The sequence below is a fragment of the Vipera ursinii genome, assembly GCF_947247035.1.
Source record: "Vipera ursinii genome assembly, chromosome: 2".
In the NCBI taxonomy this organism is placed as follows: Eukaryota; Metazoa; Chordata; class Lepidosauria; order Squamata; family Viperidae; genus Vipera; species Vipera ursinii.
Window position 1 is genome coordinate 122244253 of NC_139513.1, and position 23000 is coordinate 122267252.

At 38.4% G+C, this 23000-nt stretch overlaps 1 protein-coding gene across 2 annotated transcripts in view; it reads left to right on the forward strand.

The window, feature by feature from the left end:
• The window catches only part of SPATA20 (spermatogenesis associated 20), a 59295-nt gene that overhangs the window by 23559 nt on the left and 12736 nt on the right, over positions 1-23000 (forward strand). For both annotated transcript variants that reach the window (XM_083352720.1, XM_083352721.1), the window contains exons 9-15: positions 1217-1291; positions 2266-2478; positions 4367-4559; positions 5569-5737; positions 9539-9747; positions 12715-12914; positions 14280-14360. In XM_083352720.1, coding sequence (XP_083208846.1) covers positions 1217-1291; positions 2266-2478; positions 4367-4559; positions 5569-5737; positions 9539-9747; positions 12715-12914; positions 14280-14360 — 1140 coding nt within the window. The remainder of the gene's footprint in view (positions 1-1216; positions 1292-2265; positions 2479-4366; positions 4560-5568; positions 5738-9538; positions 9748-12714; positions 12915-14279; positions 14361-23000) is intronic.

A 23000-nucleotide genomic window follows, 5' to 3' on the forward strand; every position in this document is an offset into this window, starting at 1 on the left:
TAAATATTGATATAATGCTGTTGTATTGATGAATTTTAATTGAAAGTTGTGTGATAGCTCTTTTGAGACAAGTAGGCTGGATATCCATCCAGTGATTGTACATATGACACTTTTCGTTAGAATTTTGGGGGTAGAATTATGGCTGAAATGACTATGAATAGAGAAGAGAGCTTAAAGGCTAAGCCATTTTTCTTTCCCCTACTCTGATTTTAATTGGTCATTATCAGGTTCCCCAGATGGAGTTCAGAAAAAGATTTCCAACTGTGAAATTCACAAGAATCTTTATTTGGCTGAATTTTAGAACTGGATTTAATCAGGAAGCTTTTCTATGTTTATTTAAATAGTAATATTTGTGAAGTATATTCCTATGGATTAGAGATTATATTCATGGAACCTGGGCAAATGATTGCATGCTTGTCTATATACTTAGGATTCCCAGCGTGGTTTCCACCAGATTTTGCCCCAAGCTGAGATAATTTTGTAATAGATCCTTTTATGTATTTAATTTTAAGGAAGCAGGTAAGCTGCAAAGCAAAGCATTGGCCTTTAACAATATCTTTCTTTGCAAGATTACTTGTTTTGCTCCATATAGGCTGTATTCTTAGAAAACAAAAATGGATATTGGCGATTCCAGCCTATTACTTTGTTGGAAATTTGCTACTTGTCCACGAAACAAACAAACAAAAAGACAATTGTAAAACAGTAAAATAAAGGAATAGAGTAGGAGTAGGCACAATCACTTTGTCTTCTAGTAGATGGGTATATTGGGTCTGGTTGTTTTCCACCTTAATAGTTGTTTTAGGAATAGTCAAGCCCTGTCTCCTTGAAGCTCTTTAACCTACAGCAATTTTTCAACATTCTAAATATGCTTATTGGCCAAATTCCATATCATGTATAACTTTACATGATTTTAAAAGATTAAATGTGAGATATTACAGCTGTAAGGCTATTAGATATTCCTCAGATGTGAAATAGGAATAGTAAAGACTGTCTCAGGGTGTGTGAGTTGTGTAACTTTACAACAAGTAAATGATTTCTTTTCAAACTTCAGATTTTGGTCTAGATATTAGGCAACCTGTGGTTGCATGGTTTCGCATAAAACTTCTTCTTACTCCAGTTTGGTTTTTTACATTGTTTATTCCAAGAATAGAATTATTGCATAGTGTTCTTCCAATTTCATTTTTTCTGGAATAATGTTTTCTTGTATTTTATGCAGATTTCTGGTGATGAATTCTTTGCAGCCACGGCAGCAGACATTCTGCTTTATGTTTCTCGAGATCTGAGTGACAATGTAAGGTTTACTGATATTAGATGATGATAAGCTGCTGAGTTGCCAGCAACACCTGGAATAAATGCAGCCAGACTATGTTTGGTTGGTTTTCTGGGAGCTATAGTTTATGAATGTATGAACGTTCAAAAATTATCAGTCCTACTTATCCAACTTGCAGTTCACCAAACTACACACTGGCAGTTTACCCAGTTATCAGCTATTTTCTTTGCTTTTTTGATGGTTAAAATGGGTTGTCAAAACCAAGGCAAGTGTGCTATATTCACCCAGCTAAGGATCACCAGTTCTGCAGACATCTTTTAGAACAGAAAACTCAAAATTTTTAAAGTATAGTAGAGGTTGATGGTTTAGACCAGAGATTCTTTATTTAGGAATGTGTTAATTTTAAGTTCAGAAATGTGAAAGAATCTTTGTATCTAAACTTTGTTCTTCATACTTATACATGATTATAAGTACAAGTACTGTAGAAAGCCTCTAGTTTTTAAGGAAAATGTCTAGGTTTTTTCCCCTCATGCAACATTCTTTATTTTTGCCTCTGAAGATTAGGCTAATATCTGGGCCTATTGCAGACATCATTTAGCTACTACTTTGCTTAGCAACCATTTGCAAATGCAATGGTAATTAAAAACATCTTTTTCTGACCAAAGCACATGCTTAAAACCAAATTTCTTATGCCTGACAACAATTCATGCTGAGTGAGTGTAACGGTGGTATAACTGTATGGGAGAACTTTATCTAAATGAGATGGCAGCATCTCTCTGTCTTTCAGTCAATCACATGCTCATTTAGCAAACATTTCACTTAATAACCTGGACATTGATTACTCAACGAGGAATGGGTATATTAGGCAGGCTCAGGAGGGGAAAAAGGAGACATTAGTCCCATTTCTTAGGCAGATCTTACTACCTCGCATGTACGTTTTAAAAATTGGATTGTACATTAAAGTCTACGATATTGTTAATTCTTTGGTTTTTCAGTCAGGAGGTTTCTACAGTGCAGAGGATGCTGATTCATACGCTACAGTCCAATCAGAGAAGAAGCAAGAGGGTGCATTTTGCGTATGGACAGCTGAAGAGATTCGGCAGCTCCTGCCAGATCCCGTTGAAGGGATCCCAGAGAAAAAAATTGTGGCAGATGTTTTCATGTATCACTATGGAATGAAGGAAGATGGCAATGTGAATCCAATGAAGGTACAGTTGGGAAGGGGTGGCTCAGAGAGCCTGTAAGGGTGGGAGAGTTGAGTCCCTTATTAGTGATGACACATGTGTTAGCCCGGGGGTTCCCAACCACTGGGCTGTGGGCCCACTACTGGGTCTTGAGCCCTTCTGAACCAGGTCGCGAAAGTGTTGGGCGAGGACATGCGTGCATCCTCACTTGTACGAGCAGCAGGTGAACGTGTGCGCATGCGCTATATTTCCCCGAGCAGTGGGTGTGCTTACTTGCCGCTTGCGCAAATGGAGCTGCATGCGTGTGCTTGCCCTCCACTTGCATGGAACTGTTCCCTCTTCCCCCCTACTGGTCTGCAAAGCAGGAAAGGTTTAGGAACTCTGTGTTAGCCAACAGGTGCCTGTGTCTTCCTGGGCACAGGATTCTCAGTTCTGATGAGACAATGAGCTTTCTAAGATCTCAGAATTCAGGATCACTAATTCTTCTCAAAGCTGATAGGATACTAGAAGCTTTCATTTATTGGAATAAATGTCCAGTTTTCTTGCCCTCGTTTAGTAACCACAATTGAGACTGTCAACTCAGTCGAGAAATGAAATAATCGCCAAAAGAAACTATGACTGTGCTTATGGTCTTACCTTAGCTTTTCTTTGCTGCAAAGATTGTAAATGCAAGGATTGGTCATGAAGTTACTTTTCCATCACTGTTGTAACTGAATGGTTGATAAATGAGGCAGTCACTAAACAAGGACTACCTATATCCATGAGTTGTTCATTAATAAGGCTTGCCTTGAAATATAGCCTGCCTTGAGATCAGTGAAATTGTTAGCTTAAGACAGGCTTAGGGAAATCAGCAGGATCAATTGCTGGTCCTAATGAAAATTTCTTATTTCTAGGACATGCATTTGATAGCTTTATTTGTTTTGTCCTGATTGTATTGAGCTATGTTGCGTTTAGCTAATTCATTGAGGCTATCCGTTTTGTTTTGTTTTGCTCTGGGAGTGACTTATCAAGGGAAACTGACATATCTAGATGATCTCACAGAAATAGTGTTCAGACAACGTTGCATTCCCCACTGGATCATTCCAGGGAGGAAGAAAATGATAGGGGAAAGCTCTGTGGTGCTGCAAGATATTCAAGGGGTTCTTTTTTTAAAAAAAAATTCAGACAAAAGTTGCTATGTAAAATAAGGCAATGCTGATTGAATAAAAAGTTCAAGTTGGACTTGAAAATGAATTTCACTATTTAATGCTGTTTGATGCTCCCAAAGTAGTGAAAAGGCTTTATAGGTAATTTAGTCTTTTGGCAGAAGAGAATAATTATTTAGGAGATCCAGGAAGGACTGTTTTTGATAAAGTCATGACAGTGTTGTGATAGATGAAGTAGTTAGGAATATTCAACCTTTTTCAAATGGCAAAACTTTTGGAATATTTAAGAAATGTTGCAAGCACCTCCCTGAACAGGAGGGAGGTTTAGTGATATAATGCACACACACACACACACACACACACACACACACACATATATATATATATATACATACATATGCATATACATATACATATATATATATATATACAGTGCTTTTTTTGTAAAAGAAAAAGGTGCCGGAACTCACGTCATACAACCCACCTTGCCTACCCTACAAGGTTCCATCCAAAAAAGGTACCGGAACTCCATTCTGAGCGTTCTATGACAAAGAAAGCCCTGTGTGTATATATGTGTGTGTGTGTGTGTGTGTGTGTGTGTGTGTGTGTGTATAATCAAACACAAAAAAAGAAAAATATTGGATGATGTCAATAAAATTTCCCATCTGAGAATATTCCATTGATAGGTCCACATACCTTATATCGTTCTACCATGTGAAGGCTTAAGGAAGCATTCCTTATTTTCTTACACTAATCTTCTATTTCAGGACCCTCACAATGAATTAAAAGGAAAAAATGTTCTGATAACACAATATTCCCTGGAACTTACAGCTGCCCGATTTGGACTGGGGCTGGAAGAGCTGAAGACATTGCTGGTTAAAAGTAGACAGAAACTATACAAGGCACGAACACAGCGGCCACGGCCCCACCTGGACAGCAAGATGCTTGCCTCCTGGAATGGTGAGGTTTGTTCTTTTGTATGGAGCTCAGTAACACCCTTATCAAACTGCACTGACTCTTGGAAGGCTTCTGTGAGGGGAGAGCAGTATATTTGTTGCAGTAAAATTCTTCCATTGTGCGGCGATTCGAGAGAAATCATTTGGTTATCACTACCACGCCTGATAAGTCTGTTTCTGTGGTGTTAGAAGAATAGTTTGTAATGTCACTAAAGTTAGCTAGTTCTTTTTTCCTTCTTTCTCCTGGTTTTTGATCTTTTCCTCTCTTTTTTTCCGGGCCAAAAGTAATCTGGAGAATTGTTTATTGAAAGTGTTTTGACAGCAGGGGGCAGTAGCACCTTTTTCCTATTCCCTTGCAGCCAAAAAAAAAAAAAAACCCAACCCCAAAAAAACCCCATGAAGGTGTTTATGTTATTGTAGTTTTTCACATTATATAAATATAGAGGGAGCACTTCTCTCCATTATGAAATGAAGATACTTGAATATACTGTATAATGAAAAATTAATAGACAAGCTAACTTACTATCTGTCTTGGCAATGCACATGCTGTCCAAATGGTTCCAGAATTCACAGGTAAGTTTTCAGAAATCATCTATTTAAGTTTCTAAGTTCATTTTTTAATATAGTGAGGGGAAAACAATTCAGAGCCACGAAGACCTACTGATTTGTGATCTTTGCAGGCAACTATTTTTATCAGGCCCTGACTTCTGTGAGTGAATCATTGTGTCATGAGCGATGAAGACACTGTCCACTTCTTTTTGCCCGAATCACTGATTTGGAGCAAAATAAAGTATATAAAATAATGCTCTGCTCATGTGGCAACTGAAGCATTTGATAAATGGTAATCTGCTTTTACCTGTCTTCAGCATATGTGAAAAGAACCATTTTAAGGAAGAAATGATTTAAACTGATTAAATTATGAGGAGATGATTATCAGGGTCAAAAGAAACATAGACTGAACATTCTAAGGGTATGAATTCAGATGAGCATTCTTCCACTCATTTGCCTTCTAGGACTGATGATCTCTGGCTTTGCTCAGTGTGGAGCCATCTTAGGCAAGAAAGAATACATTGACCGAGCTGTACGTGCAGCTTCCTTCCTGCAAAACCACATGTTTAATGCCAGCAGTGGAAAGCTGCTAAGAACCTGTTACCAGGGACAAGGCAACACAGTGACCCACAGGTAAAGTGGCAGGCAATCCAAAGCACTGCAGTGCCACCAACAAGAAGAAAACTTGGACCGAGGGAGAATGAATGGGGCTTTCCTCAGGGATAGATCACTTGCTGTAAATGCTCAGGTTCTGATTCATCCTCCGGGATCCAGTTAAAAGCATTAGTTAGTAGGCATTGGGAAAGGTTTGTGCCTGGGTCCGTGCAGAATTGTTGCCAACTAAAAGCAAAACTATTCTGGGATGCATGAATACTCTGGCCTGGAAACAAGCAGACTTCTTCCTTACACAAACACGTGGCAACTGCATTTTTGTTTCCATGATATTGAAAGACGTGTGGATGAGAAGAGGCAGTTGCTATTGGATAATGGTAGACCTAGAATTTTGCTGAGTGGAGAAACCAGTGAAGCCTGCAAGATAAAACCTCTTAAGGGCATGCTAGACAGATGTGGCCTATATATATTTCAATCTTATTATAGATATGAACATGAAATTTGGAGTTTCCAGCCTGGGTATTTTCCTCTCACTTGATCCTTGGCTTTATCTACAACCTATTTGAGTTAGAAAACTACAATTGATATTTAGATGGCACAAAAGACTTTTCTGCTAATTAGGAAGTCCAGATATCATAGCCATAGTTAAACTGGAGAAACAAATCATATTTTAAAGAACAAAATGGTAAAATTCTCACTAATATTAGTACCTATGGATTGGTACCAGCTTGAATTAGCAGTGCAACTTCTGGCCTTAGTAATTATAAGCAATTTATCATTTTTTGTTCTTGTTCTTGTTCTTTTATTGTTTTTTTTAATAACTTAATGGAGAATATAATACTTTTGCTTATGTGCTCAACCTGCTTCATGTACTCAATCTCACTGCTGCTTCATGGAAACCATTTACCACTAGGCCAGGGGTGTCAAACTGCCGGTCCACAGGCCGGATGCGTCGTGCAGAAGCCACACCCACCCCATTGCCAGCAATGGCAAAACCGTCCTGATACGTTGCGCGATGTCACATGACGTCGCGAGTTTGACATGTCTGCACTAGGCAAACACTGCTATTCTTGGCTGAGGTTGTTAGAGGATAGTTTACATTTCAGATGGCAATTTTCAGATTGCACTTATAAGTACTATAGAGCAGTGGCCCCCAACCTTTTGGGCACCAAGGACCAGTTCCTTGGAGAGAGGTTTTTTAATGGACCGGAGGGGGCGTGGTTTTGCGTGCCTGCATCCTGCAGATTGGGTTTCTCTTGTTTGTGTAGACCGGTTTCTGGCATGCCACAGCCTGGTGCCAGTCCACGGACTGGGGGTTGGGGACTCCTGCTATGGAGAGTCAGTATTTAAATGATAGAAACATTTAATTGCAGAACTGTAGAGTATGCTGATCGTGTATCATGTATCATGTATCATGTATCATGTATATTGATACTAGTAAGTGTGCTTAACTTATAATGATAACCATAGATAATGCCGTGGTATACTAATAATATGATTTTATACAGATAGTCCTCACTTAATAGCCACAATTGGGACAAGAAACTGTTGCTAAGCAATGCAGTCATTAAATAAGACATAATGTGACCATGACTTGCAATTTTACTGCCAGCTTCTCCATTGTCTCTACTTGTTGAAATCCATCTATGAAGCACACAAATGGTGATCACATGACCACAGATACGCTGTAATGATCATAAGTCTGAGGATTGGTTGCAAAGTAACTTTTTCAACACATCATAACTTCAAATTGTCGCTAAATAGGGCAGTTCTTAAGTGAGGACTACATGCATCATATATTTATGTGAATGAAAGATGGAGTATATAAAGTCCATTTAGGTTAGGCCAGAGTGGCAGAAAGCCTTGTTCTAGAAGAATGCAGCCTACTTAGTCTAGGTAGAATGATGCTTTGAAGTAGATATAGCAAAAGTTGCTTTCAAAACAACAGGTAATTTCCATGAGAACTGGACGAGGTGAAAAAGTACCAGTCATGAGAAAACTGCCAAAATTGGATAATGAAGCCATTCCAGAGGATCAAGGAGTGTGCATAGTGGGGTCCTGCTTCAATGCTTTGAAACTCAAACCTAGCCTGCCCAGCCATGCTTTAAGTTGGGTAGATATTAATGGGCATGTTTATGTGAGAGTAAATGGAGGTTTTAAATAGTGAAGAGTAAACATTATAAACCTGTATTTGTTTCTATGTGTCTTATCTGTGGATGAGTAATAATAACCAATAACACTGGAGGCAATATAAGACCCTCTTGACAATTAGGATTCCATCCCAAGGCGGAAACCTTTTGATTAAAATTAGGTATACAGTGGAAGAACCTAGAGTACATTGTAGTTTAAACTGCTACAGTATAAGGCCTTTTACTGCCTCTTGCCTTTTCATAGGAGCCAGTAGATACTTCTCTGAGATTGGCTAGTTGTGCAAATACTCACTTTCTGGCAGGCTATGTCATCTTAAAATTGGCTCTTCTCTTGACCAAACACAAATTACATATCTGTCAACAGAGTTAGAGGTAATCAGGAAGGAAAGGTTATTTGCTTGACTACTTTGTGATAATAGCAGTTCCACACCTGCTTTTTAAATCTCAAAATGAACTTTTCTTAAGTAGATAGCAAATTGAGCTGATGGGAGAAAAGATGGTGAGAAGAGACAAAGAAGGGGAAGACTGAAGAAGTTATGAGTAGAATGGAATAGAATAGAATAGAATAGAATAGAATAGAATAGAATAGAATAGAATAGAATAGATCTGGAAGGGACCTTGGAGGTCTTCTACTCCAGGCCCCTGCTCAAACAGGAGATGTTGAAATTATTTGCACTCACTTTTTCATGCATAAATATTTTGCTTCCAGGTTAATTTCAGTGGTGAAGTTCTTCGCCTTTGTTAATATCACTTCAAGGGAGACTGAAGTACTATTTTTCTTATTTGGGCCACACATTTGGAGAAATATATTGGTTCTTCACTTGCCTTGTTTCCAAAATACGATAACCACTGTTTTCAAAAGGGGGTTGCTATCCTTCATTTTCCATCTAAGAAGGTAGAAAACATTTATATTGAATTTGAGAACTGTCTATGCTGTCTTTTCCAAACATCCAGGGCAAAACTGGAATAAAAAAGTGTATATTTTTTAGTATTTTATAAATTAGAATGGTGGGAGAAGATGCTGGTCTAAGAGTAGGGAGAGAGTGTGTGTATAGACACATACATATATTTGTATGTTATACAAACATAAAGATATTACACCCCTCCCCCTACATTGTATAAAATGCTGCTAGACCAGGGGTCACCAACCCCCGGTCCGTAGACCAGTACTGGTCTGTGGCATGCCAGCAACCGGTCCGCACAAACAAGCAAAGCCCAATCCTTGGGATGCAGGCAGCACACAAAACCACACACTTTCTGGTCCATGGAAAAACCTCTCTCCACGGTACCGGTCCCTGGTACCCAAAAGGGTGGGGACCTCTGTGCTAGACTTTCCAGCAGTACTTATGTACCAATCTCCTGTAGCAGTTTCTGGTATGAGAGTGACAGTAATTTCTCAGAACAAATACGTATAGTTTCTCAATTCTCATTCTCATATTGAAGAAGACAAAGTCAAAGTCATTGCCACAATGCAAAAGAAATAGAGTTCTGCCTGGATATTAGAGAATGTCATTTAACCAATCAGAATCTTGTATCTTGGAATATCAGAAATGGCTGGAAATATTTCACATACATTTCTCTGTGGGGCTGATAGCAAGAATTAGATTTAGTAATGATAGCTATGAACTTCTATTATGAGGCTGGATTTCCCCCCCCCCCTTTATTTTCTCAGTTCTGTGCCTATCCATGGATTTCTAGAGGACTATGTCTTTGTAATCCAAGCACTCTTTGATCTATATGAAGCCACGCTGAACCCAAGCTGGTTAGAATGGGCTGTGCAGTTACAGCATAAGCAAGATGAACTCTTCTGGGATCCAAAAGATTTTGCCTATTTCTCCACAGAAGCTGCTGATCCTTCCTTGCTTTTTCGCATGAAGGATGGTATGTATTCTTTCAGAAGGAGAGTCTAGTTTTCAGTGGTGGTTAAAGAACAATCTGTGGTCTGGGTATTGTATTTGTAATACTCCTCACCTAGAACAAAATTATTCAACAGTTAGTGTAAAAAAAGCAATTTACAATTAATTAGAATTTGGATTTTCTCCTGAGCTTATTTTATAAATAAATTTCCAGGATACTTAAAAGATTACCTCAAAGGAAAAGATCCCACTGTTTCTCAAGCTTGGATTAATGTCTAACCAAAAGAGGATTTCCAATTTCTCATTCACTACCATGTACTGTCTCAAAGTTCCCCCTTCAATTCATTCCCTCCTTACTTAACCTCACGTACAGATGTAACCAGTAGCAGAGGTGTCAAAGATATGAACAGGAAGGTAATCAGATTTTTTATTGGCCCATGGGAAATCCTCAGCTTGCCACCTTTGATATTCTCTTTGCAGTTGAAGCTAAGTTAAGGGATGGGTGTGTTGGGGATTAAAGGACTGGCATAGAGGAGTGATTTTTTTTTTTTACTTTACAGGCTCTTGTTCTAATTTTTTATTTGTCTTTGAAAATAAACTGACTTGCCAAGGGAGGAATCGATCTGAAGATAACTATGTGTTCTCTTACAACCTTTTAGCCTTTTGCTGACTAAAAAGCTAGAAGGTGAATATACAAGAATAACAGAAGTCACTCAGCTGGCTTTCATGCCTAAGGCAGGACTAGAACTCACAGTCTCCTGGCTTCTTGCCTGGTGACTTAACCAGATCTTTCTAAGCTAACTGAAGCAAGTGAAGCTATATATATACACACACACACACAGTATATATACTGTATATATATATATGAGTCAAATGTTAACTATTTAGATTACCTTGCTAGGCCCCAAACATGGGGCAAATCTTTATTTCCTGTTTTCAGCCTTATCTCAAAGGCCATCGAACAGGCTGTAGTCACACCGGACAGTTCATATATTTGTGTAAATTACTAACAAAGAATTAAGGGAGACTACTGTATATATAGAGGGACGCGGTGGCTCAGTGGGTTAAGACGCTGAGCTTGTCGATCAGAAGGTCGGCAGTTTGGCGGGTCGAATCCCGAGTGCCGCGTATCAGAGTGAGCGCCTGTTACTCGTCCCAGCTTCTGCCAACCTAGCAGTTCGAAAGCACGTAAAAATGCAAGTAGAAAAATAGGGACCACTACGGTGGGAAGGTAACAGTGTTCCGTGCGCCTTTGGCGTCTAGTCATGCCGGCCACATGACCATGGAGACATCCTCGGACAAGCACTGGCTCTTTGGCTTTGAAACAGAGATGAGCACCAGCCCCTAGAGTCGGAAACGACTAGCACGCATGTGCGGGGGAACCTTTACCTTTACCTTTTACTGTATATATATATATATATACACACACACATACACATACATACAGTATATATATACTGTATATATATATATACACACACACACACACATACATACAGTGTGTATATATATATATATATATATACACACACACACACACATACATACATACAGTATATATATATTTTACTTGAGTGACATTGTAATAGATGCTTAAGAATATGGATGAGCTTTGATAGGTGCTCTTACAACCTATTACCTCCCCAATATGAACCTGCAACCCTCAGAATTCTCCAGCATTGCCTTAGTAGAGACAATGGAGGTATCTTGTCCATTGGGAGAGTTTAGAGTAAGGAGATATGATAGTGAGCATTCCTTTCCCGATCAGCACTGTGGTAGTCTAGCACAAGGGTCCCCAACCCCTGGGCCACGGCTCACTACTGGGCCACGGCCCATTCAGAACTGGGCTGTGCCAGCGATGGAAGAGCACACTTGCATGTGCAGCCCCACTTGTGCTCACAGAAATGAAGCCATGCACGCACACCTGCCCTTCGCACAAAACCATCCCCTTCCCCCCCGGGCCGCCAATGCGGAAAGGTTGAGGAATGCTGGTCTAGCAATCTCTTGATCTTTCTCTGTAACAAAATGTACACGAATACTATATGGTAGATAAGGTTCCTTCTGATGTGAAAATGCCAAAAAGTAGTTTCTCTGCTGCTTTTCACTATACAAACAGCTGCAAAAATTAATGCGTGGTATCTGCTTAAGGGGGGAATCTGATTAATCAGAAGCCCCAGTTTATCTTCCCGTTTTTAGTCTTGGTAGGTATAAGTGGTGGGACTGCAAGCATGGAACATTAGTGGGTTGTGCAGGTATGAATAAGGCATATAGAATGAGGAAATAGGAAAAGTGTATTTCTGCAGCAAGCTTATACATTTATTGCACTTTAATGTTTTTGTGTTATTTAACATGTTCTCAGTACCGTTGGCTGTCATTTATCGGTATTAAATAGAACAGTCCAGGTGGTACAATGTCAGCGTATATGTAGACTATAGTGTGACTTAAGTGCTCTTTGGCTATTGTCCTAGATAGCCTGGTGTTAGGTAGGAATTGGGTAGTCCCCCTGAGAGCAGTTGGCCGACTGCAGTCAGACAGGGGGGGAGCATACAGTGTGAATGTTAAGACCTAGAAGCAAATCCTTGACAATTATATAACAGCTCTCAGCTATTCCTATTTTATTGGGATTTGGCCCCACTTAGTTTAATGGGATTAAAATAAATTGTACCTCTTAAGGCTGAAACACTGAAGAACCTGACAGTTGAAAAAGACGCTGACAAACGTAAGAAAACTAAGAAAACGAGTGTCATGAAAATGGAATGCAAGCTGCACTCCTCTTGTATTTGTATGCAAGTCACAGTGTCCGTACAGAAAGGAACGGTGCCTGTATTGTGATGGCACAATGTTAATTGCTTAACCTATGCACCCACCCCACCCCCATTTCTGCTTTACAGTATAGATGTTGCCAGAGCATTACCAAAAACGTCTTTAATTAAAAAGATGTTTAAAATGTTTTGTGTTCAAAAAATAGTTGATTCACTGACCTTTGTTATAGATCAAGATGGTGCAGAACCCAGCCCCAACTCTGTTGCAGTTTTTAATCTGCTCCGGGCAGCGAGCTATACTGACCATGAAGAATGGGTAAAGAAAGCTGGGCAGATCCTAACTGTCTTCTCAGAGAGACTGGTGAAGATTCCTGTTGCCCTACCTGAGATGGCGCGAGCCACTGCTGCATTTTATCTGACACTCAAACAGGTACTGTACTGGGCAGGATAAGATTTAATATGCAGCATTTAGAGCAATGTTCCCCAACCTAATAGTTTCCTCGGAGTTGAGAGATAAAAGCTGTGGTAAAACAAATCTGAATGGCACAAAAAAGCAGAAGGCTAATTTAGAGAGAGGGAAGTAATAGCATCGTGTAAGAAGTTTTTGGGATATCAAAACACAAATAGTCCTCAACTTATAATCACAAGTGGGACCAGGATTTTGGTTGCGAAGGGATATGGTTGTTAAGCAAGTCATCGTGTAACCAAACCTGATTTTTAATACCATTTTTACTATGGTCATTAAGTGAATCCCATGATTGTTGAATGATTCACACAGTTGTTAAGTGAATCTTTCCCAATTGGTTTTCCTTGTTGGAAGCTAGCTGGGAATGTCACAAATCACAACCATGTGAGCTCAAGATGCTGCCAGCATCATACTGTAAATGCAAGCTGGCCCACAAGCATCCAATCACGTGGCTGCAGGGATAGTGTGATGATCATAAGTTCAAGGATAGGGTGTAAGTTACTTTTCCTGAGGCTGTCATAGCATCGAATCATTGTTAAATGAATGGCCGTAAATTGGGGATTAGAGGGAAGATTTGAGATTTTCACAAGTAGAATCATTGTATTAAAGTTCAGCCTTCATTAACTGGTCCAGTGTGAAACAAGGCTAATCTGCACATGGTTTCAACTTTTTTTGCACTGTGTTAGAAGAACTTCAGCAAATACTTTACAATTACAGCTTAGTTTCTTCCCAGTTACTATTTGGTTGTTGGTATCATTTTTTACTTGTTTTTTTTCCTCCCTTTCTTTATGGTTACGAATTGTGACAATTTGTTTGATGTTCTGTTTTATCATTGCCAGTCTAAAGCCAAGGTCATTTTTTTTTGGCAAAGCTCACCTCCTGTTTCTCTTCTAAACTTTAAATTCCAGGATTTGTGGTACATTTTGAATAGCCTTAGTTTATAATGTGGGTTAAGCTGGAGCAGAAATCGCATAAGCCATAAGCAGAGCTTAAAAAAAATTAGAATATTTCTAATTTCTAAGTTTTGGAGGGAGCCTAAAAAGAAAAGATCAGGAGGAAAAAAGCTATTACCTAATATGACTGCTCCCAATAAAAGAAACTCATGAATTTGGTTCCATCAGGTGAAAATGTCAGTGAATTCAGTCTAGCATTCTTATGTTACACATTGAGAATGTCCTCTTGAGTGCATCCAGGGAGACCGAATATTTCTCCTTCTAAGCCCAAGTCTGTTGTATTTTATCAGTAAGTCTTTACTGGAGAGTTTTCTTACTGAGTCACTTACTCTTTAGAAAAGACTGAAAAAAATGTATTACTTTATACTTTGAACAGGTTGTTATTTGTGGTGATCTAAAAGGAGAAGATACCAGAGAGTTACTGCACTGTTACTATTCTACTTACACACCTAACAGGGTAAGAGCCAATAAGCTAGAAATTGGCTTTTCTGTTATTCCCTTTTTGTGTAGTCTGGCTTTGATGTTTTCCTATGGAACATGAGATCAGATTTTTTCCGGTTGGGGAGTAAATTACTTTGATAAATTCAAGGCCATCAGAGGGTGTTCTTCAAGAACCAAATCCTTCAAAAATGGCTCTTTGGCCCTCCCCCTTCCGCCTTGAAAATTTTCACACTTTGTGGGATGTATTTCAGGTCCCATAACCTCCTTTTAGCCTGTCACCTATTCCTGTTTCTGTTACATTAAGGCTGCAGAATCCAAGTTGGTGGAGCCTGGGTATCTAGAAATGGCAATGCATAAGTTGCTTTATCTGTGCCAGCTTTTGAGGCACTTCGAGTCTTAACATGGGGTTTTCATTATGTTTTCTTCATGAGAAAATATTATTAATATGATATACCTGGCCCAGCTCTCATCTTTGGACTGCCCATGTAACTCTGTTTATATAATTGACAGAAATTCTATGTGGAAATGTACAGTTTTCTTAACAACCAGCTGCCTGCAATTAGTGCAGGTTCGCATCCCACCAGGCTCAAGGTTGACTCAGCCTTCCATCCTTCCGAGGTAGGTAAAATGAGGACCCAGATTGTTGGGGGCAATTAAGCTGACTTTGTAATAATGCCGCTTGGGGTGTGTGTGAAAGCCCTAATAAGCAGACATATACATAGAATGAAGGCTACTGCTAAGCTTGTAAGCCGCCCTGAGTCTTCGGAGAAGGGCGGGATATAAATGGAATTAAAAAAAAACAATGAATTGGTTGGGTAACAGCAAGGAAAATGTTGATTGTGCAGTTTATTTAGTTTTTATGGCGAGAGGTCAAATTAATGTTGCAATTTAAATAGATTTAATTGTATTAAATGTTTAAGCCCGTCATCCTATATACTCTTTGATTTTACCTAAGTTCATGTGCTAGTTTGTCATACCTGTCTTTTTGTTACTTAAATTTAGCAGTGTTTTGTATGTAAATTTAGCCTGAAAATATTTGTACTCCATCAACCCAAAATATTTAACATAGGGATATAGTTGGAAAAAAATCAGTTTGGGGTGGGTATGAACAAAGCATGCATATCTTTTAATTGGCCTATGCCGAAGGAGCTTTATTTGAGTTCAAATCAACAGCAAGGGTGGGACCTGGCTTGTCAGATCCAAATGAGCACATGTTGCTGTTTATCTTATTTAAAAGAATTAGTTAAGAAGATTTCAAGGTAAAAGTGAATACGATACATGCCAGAGAATTTGGGGAATGTGGGGGAAAAGGTTGCAGATTTTTTGGCTTGGGAGAGGTAACTATTCTGCTGGAAATGAAGGACCAGTCTGAAAGCAGCTTTTAATAACAGTGCTCCCTTAAGTCTTCTGGCAATTGTTACATTTGCTATGATGCGTCCAGTCTCCTCATTGACACCTAGCTTTTTGGAGAATATATCCCATTGAATAAAATATATATCCCACTGAAAGTGAGGATAGCAGTAACTGTCTGCATCTGGCATAAGAATATCACTGAGAGGCTAGGAGTCTTGAAGCAAGCTGTAGAAATTTGTAAAGTTATCTGTAATGTATTAATCCGTCTCTTAATGCACATTTCTCAAAGGTGGTGCCCTTTTTATTTTGAGAGCACCAGTGAGGAAGGCAAGAATAGTATAGTGCAAACACATTCAATCACTTGCATCAGGATCTCTAATTTCCAATTTCCATTTGTACATACTCTGATACCCTTATATGGACAGATATTCTGACTACTTTCTGGACAATTGCTTCATTGTATTTTCAGAATGCGATGAGCAATAATAAAGGAAGAAGTCTTATAAAGTGGCAGTACTTGCTAGACCAGGGGTCTTCAAACTTGGCCCTTTGATGACTTGTGGATTTCAACTCCCAGAATTCCTCAGCCAGTGTGCCTGGCTGAGGAATTCTGGGAGTTGAAGTCCACAAGTCATCAAAGGGCCAAGTTTGAAGACCCTTGTGCTAGACAGTTGGTCAAAGCAATTGTCTCTTTGTTCCCACATTTAGAGTATTATAAACAGGTTAAATAAATTCTTTTTGAAGGACTTGGCTTGAGCTGCTCTGTGGCCACATCGTATCAACTTCTCAAGCTATCCTACCTCAAAAGTTGTTGAGAAGATGAAGTGGAATAAGCACACACCCACACATATTTATATATGAAGAGCAATGTGTGAGTATGTATGTGTATGAAAAATAGGAGGTTGGAGAAAGGGGAGAAAGAAAGAGCATGTGTGCAGAGAGTAAGACATGTAAGAATTCCTCAAGAACTGTCCCGGTACCACCACAGAGATTTGCTACAGTAGATGATCTTTCAGTGAATGTTTGCTCCACAAGCATCTGTTGGAAGAAGAAGTGACTATCTGACCTCTTCTGAATTTGCAATAGTGGCAAATATGTGTAGCTTGGGTATAGGATGAGGGTAAAGGTTCATTCTCTGAGCTTGTGGGTTGGTTTCCAAACATTTCATTACCAGGCTAGGTAACATCTTTAGTGACGTTTAGGGGAATTAGGGGAACACCATTGTAGATGTTACCTAGCCTGGTAATGAAAGGTTCGGAAACCAGCCCACAAGCTCGGAGAACAAACCTTCACCTTCATCTTCTGAACTTGCTCCTGGAGACTTGTCTTTACTGTGCTTTTCGTTGCCTATGTTTCTTTTTGCTTCATCTCTTCTCATGCTTTCTCATATGTTCTTTGAGAAGGACTTAAAGCCAGTGACCCATTTTTCATGTGTTGAAAACACCATATTAGCGGCGAGAAGCCAAGTCTGCCTCTGTCAGTGTTAATAACCTATCCTTTCCTCAAGAGCTGTATCAGCTTGTTGTTCTGTGCAACCTTTATACGTTCTGGGAGAAACCCCCAGATGAACCAGGGAGCAGGGAGCGTGATCAAATCAAACAGCCTGGAAATTAAATTCTATTCTCACAGTTTAATTCAATTTCCTCTTAACTGCAACAAAGAGCTTTGGAAGGAAAGCTTTGCCTGGCAGGGAGATAAGTTCAGTGGGAATATATATATATATATATATATATAGTCGGCAGTTTGGTGGGTCGAATCCTGAGTGCCGTGTAGCAGAGTGAGCGCCTGTTACTCGTCCTAGCTTCTGCCAACCTAGCAGTTCGAAAGCATGTAAAAATGCAAGTAGAAAAATAGGGACCACTACGGCGGGAAGGTAACAGCGTTCCGTGCGCCTTTGGTGTCTAGTCATGCCGGCCACATGACCACAGAGATGTCCTCGGACAAGCGCTGGCTCTTCGGCTTTGAAATGGAGATGAGCACCGGCCCCTAGAGTCGGAAATGACTAGCACATATGTGCGGGGGAACCTTTACCTTTACCTTTTTTAAAGTGAGGAGAAGGGATGTTCTGTCCCTTGAGAGAATGAATTGTGAATGCCTGCAGCTTTTAAAGGCTTCCCAATGCCATCAGTCAGCTTCATGCACACATTTGTGACAAGTTGCCACCACCTGCTGGTAATTCAGAGGATGAGCAGCAGATTTGCTAACAAGAAATCTCTGGCCACGGGCTTACCAAAAGATGCGAAAAAGTTAGGATCAGTCCCTTCCTTTAGCGATAGGGAATTTCATATGTTGGTGAGCATTGTCATTGGAATCTCTATTGAACTGCCCAGTTAATTGGTGCAACATTCAAAGCAAGATTGCACGGAATATGTTCACAATAAGCTGTGGCTGTTCAAATTCTTTGAAAAAGGTACTTGAACTGTAAAAACAGCCAAATCTTTCCTTAGACTCATTGCTGCTTTGCAAGTTGCTTCTTCTGACTCCATATCTGCATGTAAGAATAGCTACATTTAGATATTTTTTTCCTGGTTTGGGCTAAATTCACTGTATCCATACCTTTCCTTATACCAATGTGTACATACCAATTTTGTTCTTTAAATTTTAAACATGGTTTTCAGGATCTCTTCCACTCTATGATTTTTTGCTTTTCCCACTTTCTTTCAGTCCATGGATTCTTCCTTCCTAGGTTTCTTGCAATTTCTTTCATTCTCTGGAGGATTAAACTACTATCAATATATTTTCATAACGGCCAATCACTTTTCAATTTGGTCTATTTACTTTTCATTCTTTCCTAATCTCTTCCTATATTACCATATATATTTCTTATCTAATCTGTTTCTATTTTTATGTGACTTACTCCACTCTCAATTCTAAATAACAAAGTAGGCAGAAACACCCTCAAACACAGGTGTTTTTGCTTGTCAAAATATATATTCCTCACTGCAGACTAACCACTACCTTTTACTAGTTTTGCCCAAAATAAGATTTTCTACCTTTAGTAAACATTCTGATAAGGAATATTTTTCCATTTATGTGAAATTTGCAGTCATTCACCTCACTTTCTCTGTGAAACTCAACTACTTTGGTTTTTTATAGATATATCTTGTTGCAAATTGTCTGGGTTCTTAGCCATCCACACAGCAACATAACATACAATCCCTGTATAAAAATGTACATCACTACAAGTTTATAGATATATTAATTAATCAAGGTGGCATATGGTTTTTATTCATTGCTTATTTTGAATCATTTAGTAATCCCTCTGCATGCTTCACTTTAGCATAATTTTTGCCTTTCACAAAAAACTTTCCGTAATTCAAACCTGTTTACTATGCGATATGTTTTTTTTATATCAACAAACATGGAATGAGCTTTCTTACATTTATAAGTCTCAGTGATCTGCTGAAAAACAAAAATCTAATTTGCACATGCTCTGTTTGGCATAAACCCATGTAGAAACATTGCACTTTTTGGCATTTTTTAAACACTCTTTCAATCAGACTTCTATCAGATACCTTCCTATAAGCACCTGCATGAAATAATTCGCCAGATGACGGGGGAATTAATGTACAATCATTCTACAAATACACAGTCTCCCATAGTTTAATGTTTCTCCATTGTCTTTATATTCAGCCTTAGTGGTTTTCATAATTTATACTTTCTAATTCTGTTTACTTTGTTGGAAGTCCTCTTCACCCACTTTCATAGGATCAAATATTTTTTTTAATCAACATTGCTCTGCATTTTCTCTGACTCTTTTTATTGTTCCTTTTTCTGTTTGATTACATTCTTTCACCTATCCTTTCCTTCAGATACAATATTAAATAAATCTCTTTTTTTGTAACAATCACACTTTAATTTGCATTTTTCTCATACACTTTTTTCAATCATTCTACCAAGTATCTTTTTCACATTTATTATTTGCATAATTCGATGCATTTTAACTACTTCCAAGCAGATTCAACATTATCTTTCCTCATGTCTTACTTTTCATTCATTTTGCTATGAGACTACTTTTCATAAACGGCTTGTACTTTCTTTTCTTGGAATCATTTTACATCCACTTTAGATTATTTCTGCCTTTTTATTCCATGACAAATTATTCTTTTGATCCATTTTTGACACCACTAAAAATGACTACCCCAATTATCCTTGTATCTTTCACTTGTTTCTCTCCATTTTTCATCATAAACAATCAAAGCAATCATCCTTTTTAGACTCTTATCTTTTGGGTAGTGTTAAGCTTAACCCATGAAATGAAAACAGCTTTTTTGAGTAGATTTCTAACAGTGATCATTCTTATTTTTTAGTTGCACTTGTGAATGGACAATCATTTTTGGTATACTTTTCATCTCATTCTCATTCATCCATTTATGTCACATAACAAAATGTCTTTTTCCTCAGATTCATTCAAAATATTGCATTTTTCCCCATATTCATTCTTGTTTTTTTAATCATCCCCATAACCAGAGTGTATCATGCACTTGTTTCCGGTCTAGGGATTTTTATTTTCATAGGTATTCATTACATTCCAGATGATACACATTTCAAACTTAGATATTAGGCCTTTTATACATATTTAAACTTACGTTTTTGCTTTGTTGCACGTATTCATGTACTCCAGGCCATAAAGATAAGACTAATTGCATTCAAAACTATTATCTCCTTCCCCTTTCTCTTGGTTTCATAGACACAAAACAGATAGCTATTTTATTTCATTCAGTAATTCATGATCTTTACCATATATTCCTTTTATATTCCAAATCACAATCTTCTGTTCACCATGGTCTTCACCAGATGAGACCATAACTAGACTTCATTGCTCATCAAGCTTTCATACAATACACTTTAGAAAGATAAAGGTTAGATTGTATTACCAGGTATAGTAATGGCATATATAACAGATCCCCCTAACAGTGTTCTAATATTCTCAAATAAAAATTATAAATGAAGATAATGTAAATATAACAAAACAGACAATACTAAATCTTATCAGAGGCAGAGGGGATTGGAACAAAATAAGAATTTGTGCTTTGGTATGTGGGATCTTTTGAAGCTTATCTGTAATATGGATTGCACATATTCTAGCTAAGCAAAACTAGTAGTGTTACGTCTGTGGAAATATCAAAAAGAAGTCCTAGCCTGAGGCTTGGAATTCAGATGAATAAGGCAGAAGTGGTATTTATTAACTAGCCTAAGAAGAATTATCCTGCTAATTTGTTCCATGGCCTTTTGCAAAAAGCATCTCTTAATTTTCTTTGTAGCTTCTCTTTTCTGTTCATTGATCCTCCTTCCTGTAGGTGATGAAATAACTTTAACTCATTTTATTCTATAGATGAGATTGCTGCTCAGACAAGCCAAAAAAAACCAGGATTTTAAAAGAATGCACTATTGTCTCACTTGAAACCTCTCTTTAGTTCATAGCAGCAAAGTATTGGTAGCTAAATCTGCTGGGGTGAATATAATGAATTTGATGCTCAGTAATTAATTTCTTCTGGAAGAATATAGTAAAGATACCCTTGAAATGGAAAAAAAACAGTGACAGAAGAAACCACCTTTACTTCAGACATAAATGCTGGGCATGTTCTAACTTGCACCTACCTACAGCACAAATATACCTTGGCAACTTCTTTTTTTATGCTGTGTATCCACAATGTTGTTTTCATCTCATTCCCAGTCTATAAGTAAGGTAGACTTAAATAGTCCTCAGCTATAGATAAAATAGTAGTTTCCCCCTTGCTTCCAAGCTTCCCCCTTGTCACTCAGTACCCTGGAAGGAAATCAGGTGACTGCAGTGAATAGAGGCGGGATTGGGATCAGCACCAGGACAACGAATTAATGTTGGCATAGTTTTCTGCCCACTGAAGAATAGTTAGGTAGCATTTCAATTCAGTGGCAAAAAGCTCTAAGTTTGGAGGACAGTTACTTTCTGTACTGAGGTAAAATCTCCTCAACGGGTAGTTGCTCTTTTTCCACTGCAGACTGGGATCACAAAGAGGGGGCTGTTACTCCTTTTCCATTTTTTCTTCCCCCCCAGACAAGTAGGCCCTGATTGGTAGTTGAGGAAACAATAGCTAAATATTCAGGATAACCAAGATTTAATGTATCCTTCAGGGAATCCCCAGAAGTGCTAACATTAGGTTATAGCTAATGTTAATGTGGAGAGGGTGGATGGGTGGATATTTTCTCGAGAAAATGTTTCAGAATTAAAGTTGATGTTGACTGATGATTCTCAGAAATGCAAAATAATACAGAATCCGTTAAAAAAAATCACAGTACTCTGACATGATGATCTTCTGCACATTCAAGAACAGAATTGGTCAACACAAAGGTACTTGGATGAAATGACAGTGAATCAGTAGATGAGACCAAGGGGGCCAAATAAAGAAACTAGAGAGAGAAGCAATAGTGAAGGAAAGAAAAAATGTTGAGCAATCAGAATATTCTGGATAAAGGTTAGCTAAACTGTGTGCACACCCTCAAAGCAAACAACAAAAACAGAGAAAAACATGATGCATCCCTTCTCCTACCTATAAACTACAGTAACTTCCCAAGGTAAAAAGGAAGGTGGCATATCACTCTATTTTGGCAGAGAATCAGAGAGCAATATGGATAGACAGTGCATGATTTGGGAATGGAGAGTTAGCTTTCTAGTTTATTATTCCCTGCCCTATTAATAGCCAAAGGATAATTGTAAAGGATTTCATTATCTCTACTGTCCACTGAGTGCTAATCTTCTGTTTTTCCTTTATCCTGCTTGACCAAGAAGACCTCAGGGAGGCAGTAATAAAAAGAAACAATACCAAATTAATGAATTTCAGATTGGACATGAATTGGTAATTAATCACTCCCAGAATTCAAGATAAGGCCAACATAAAAGAATGCCAGGGAAAAAAAGTGAGAAACAAAATACATCACATGTTGATAGTGAGGAGGGCTTCTGTCTATCCTGAAGGAAACCTGAATGTAATAAGTGGCAAAGAAAGTGGCCATAGGAAAATGTTTAGCATTTCCTGGTAAAATAGGTGACTTGGAGACTTGGAGGTTTTGGAAGTGAAATTGTTGCAATTTGTCTCCCCTGAAAGGAAGAGATAACATAGGTAGGGTTGACATCTCAGACTGGGGAAAAAAATAAGTAAACAAAGAGTCAGGGCTAGGAAGTCTACAGAGAAAATATAAAAATAGCCAAGTTTATGAACAGAATATCTGGGACATATCAATGAGGAAGAGGAGAATTGGCAATACACTGCATTCTAGCACAGAATCAAGAAAAAATGGAAGTATGTTGCTGAATGAGTAAATA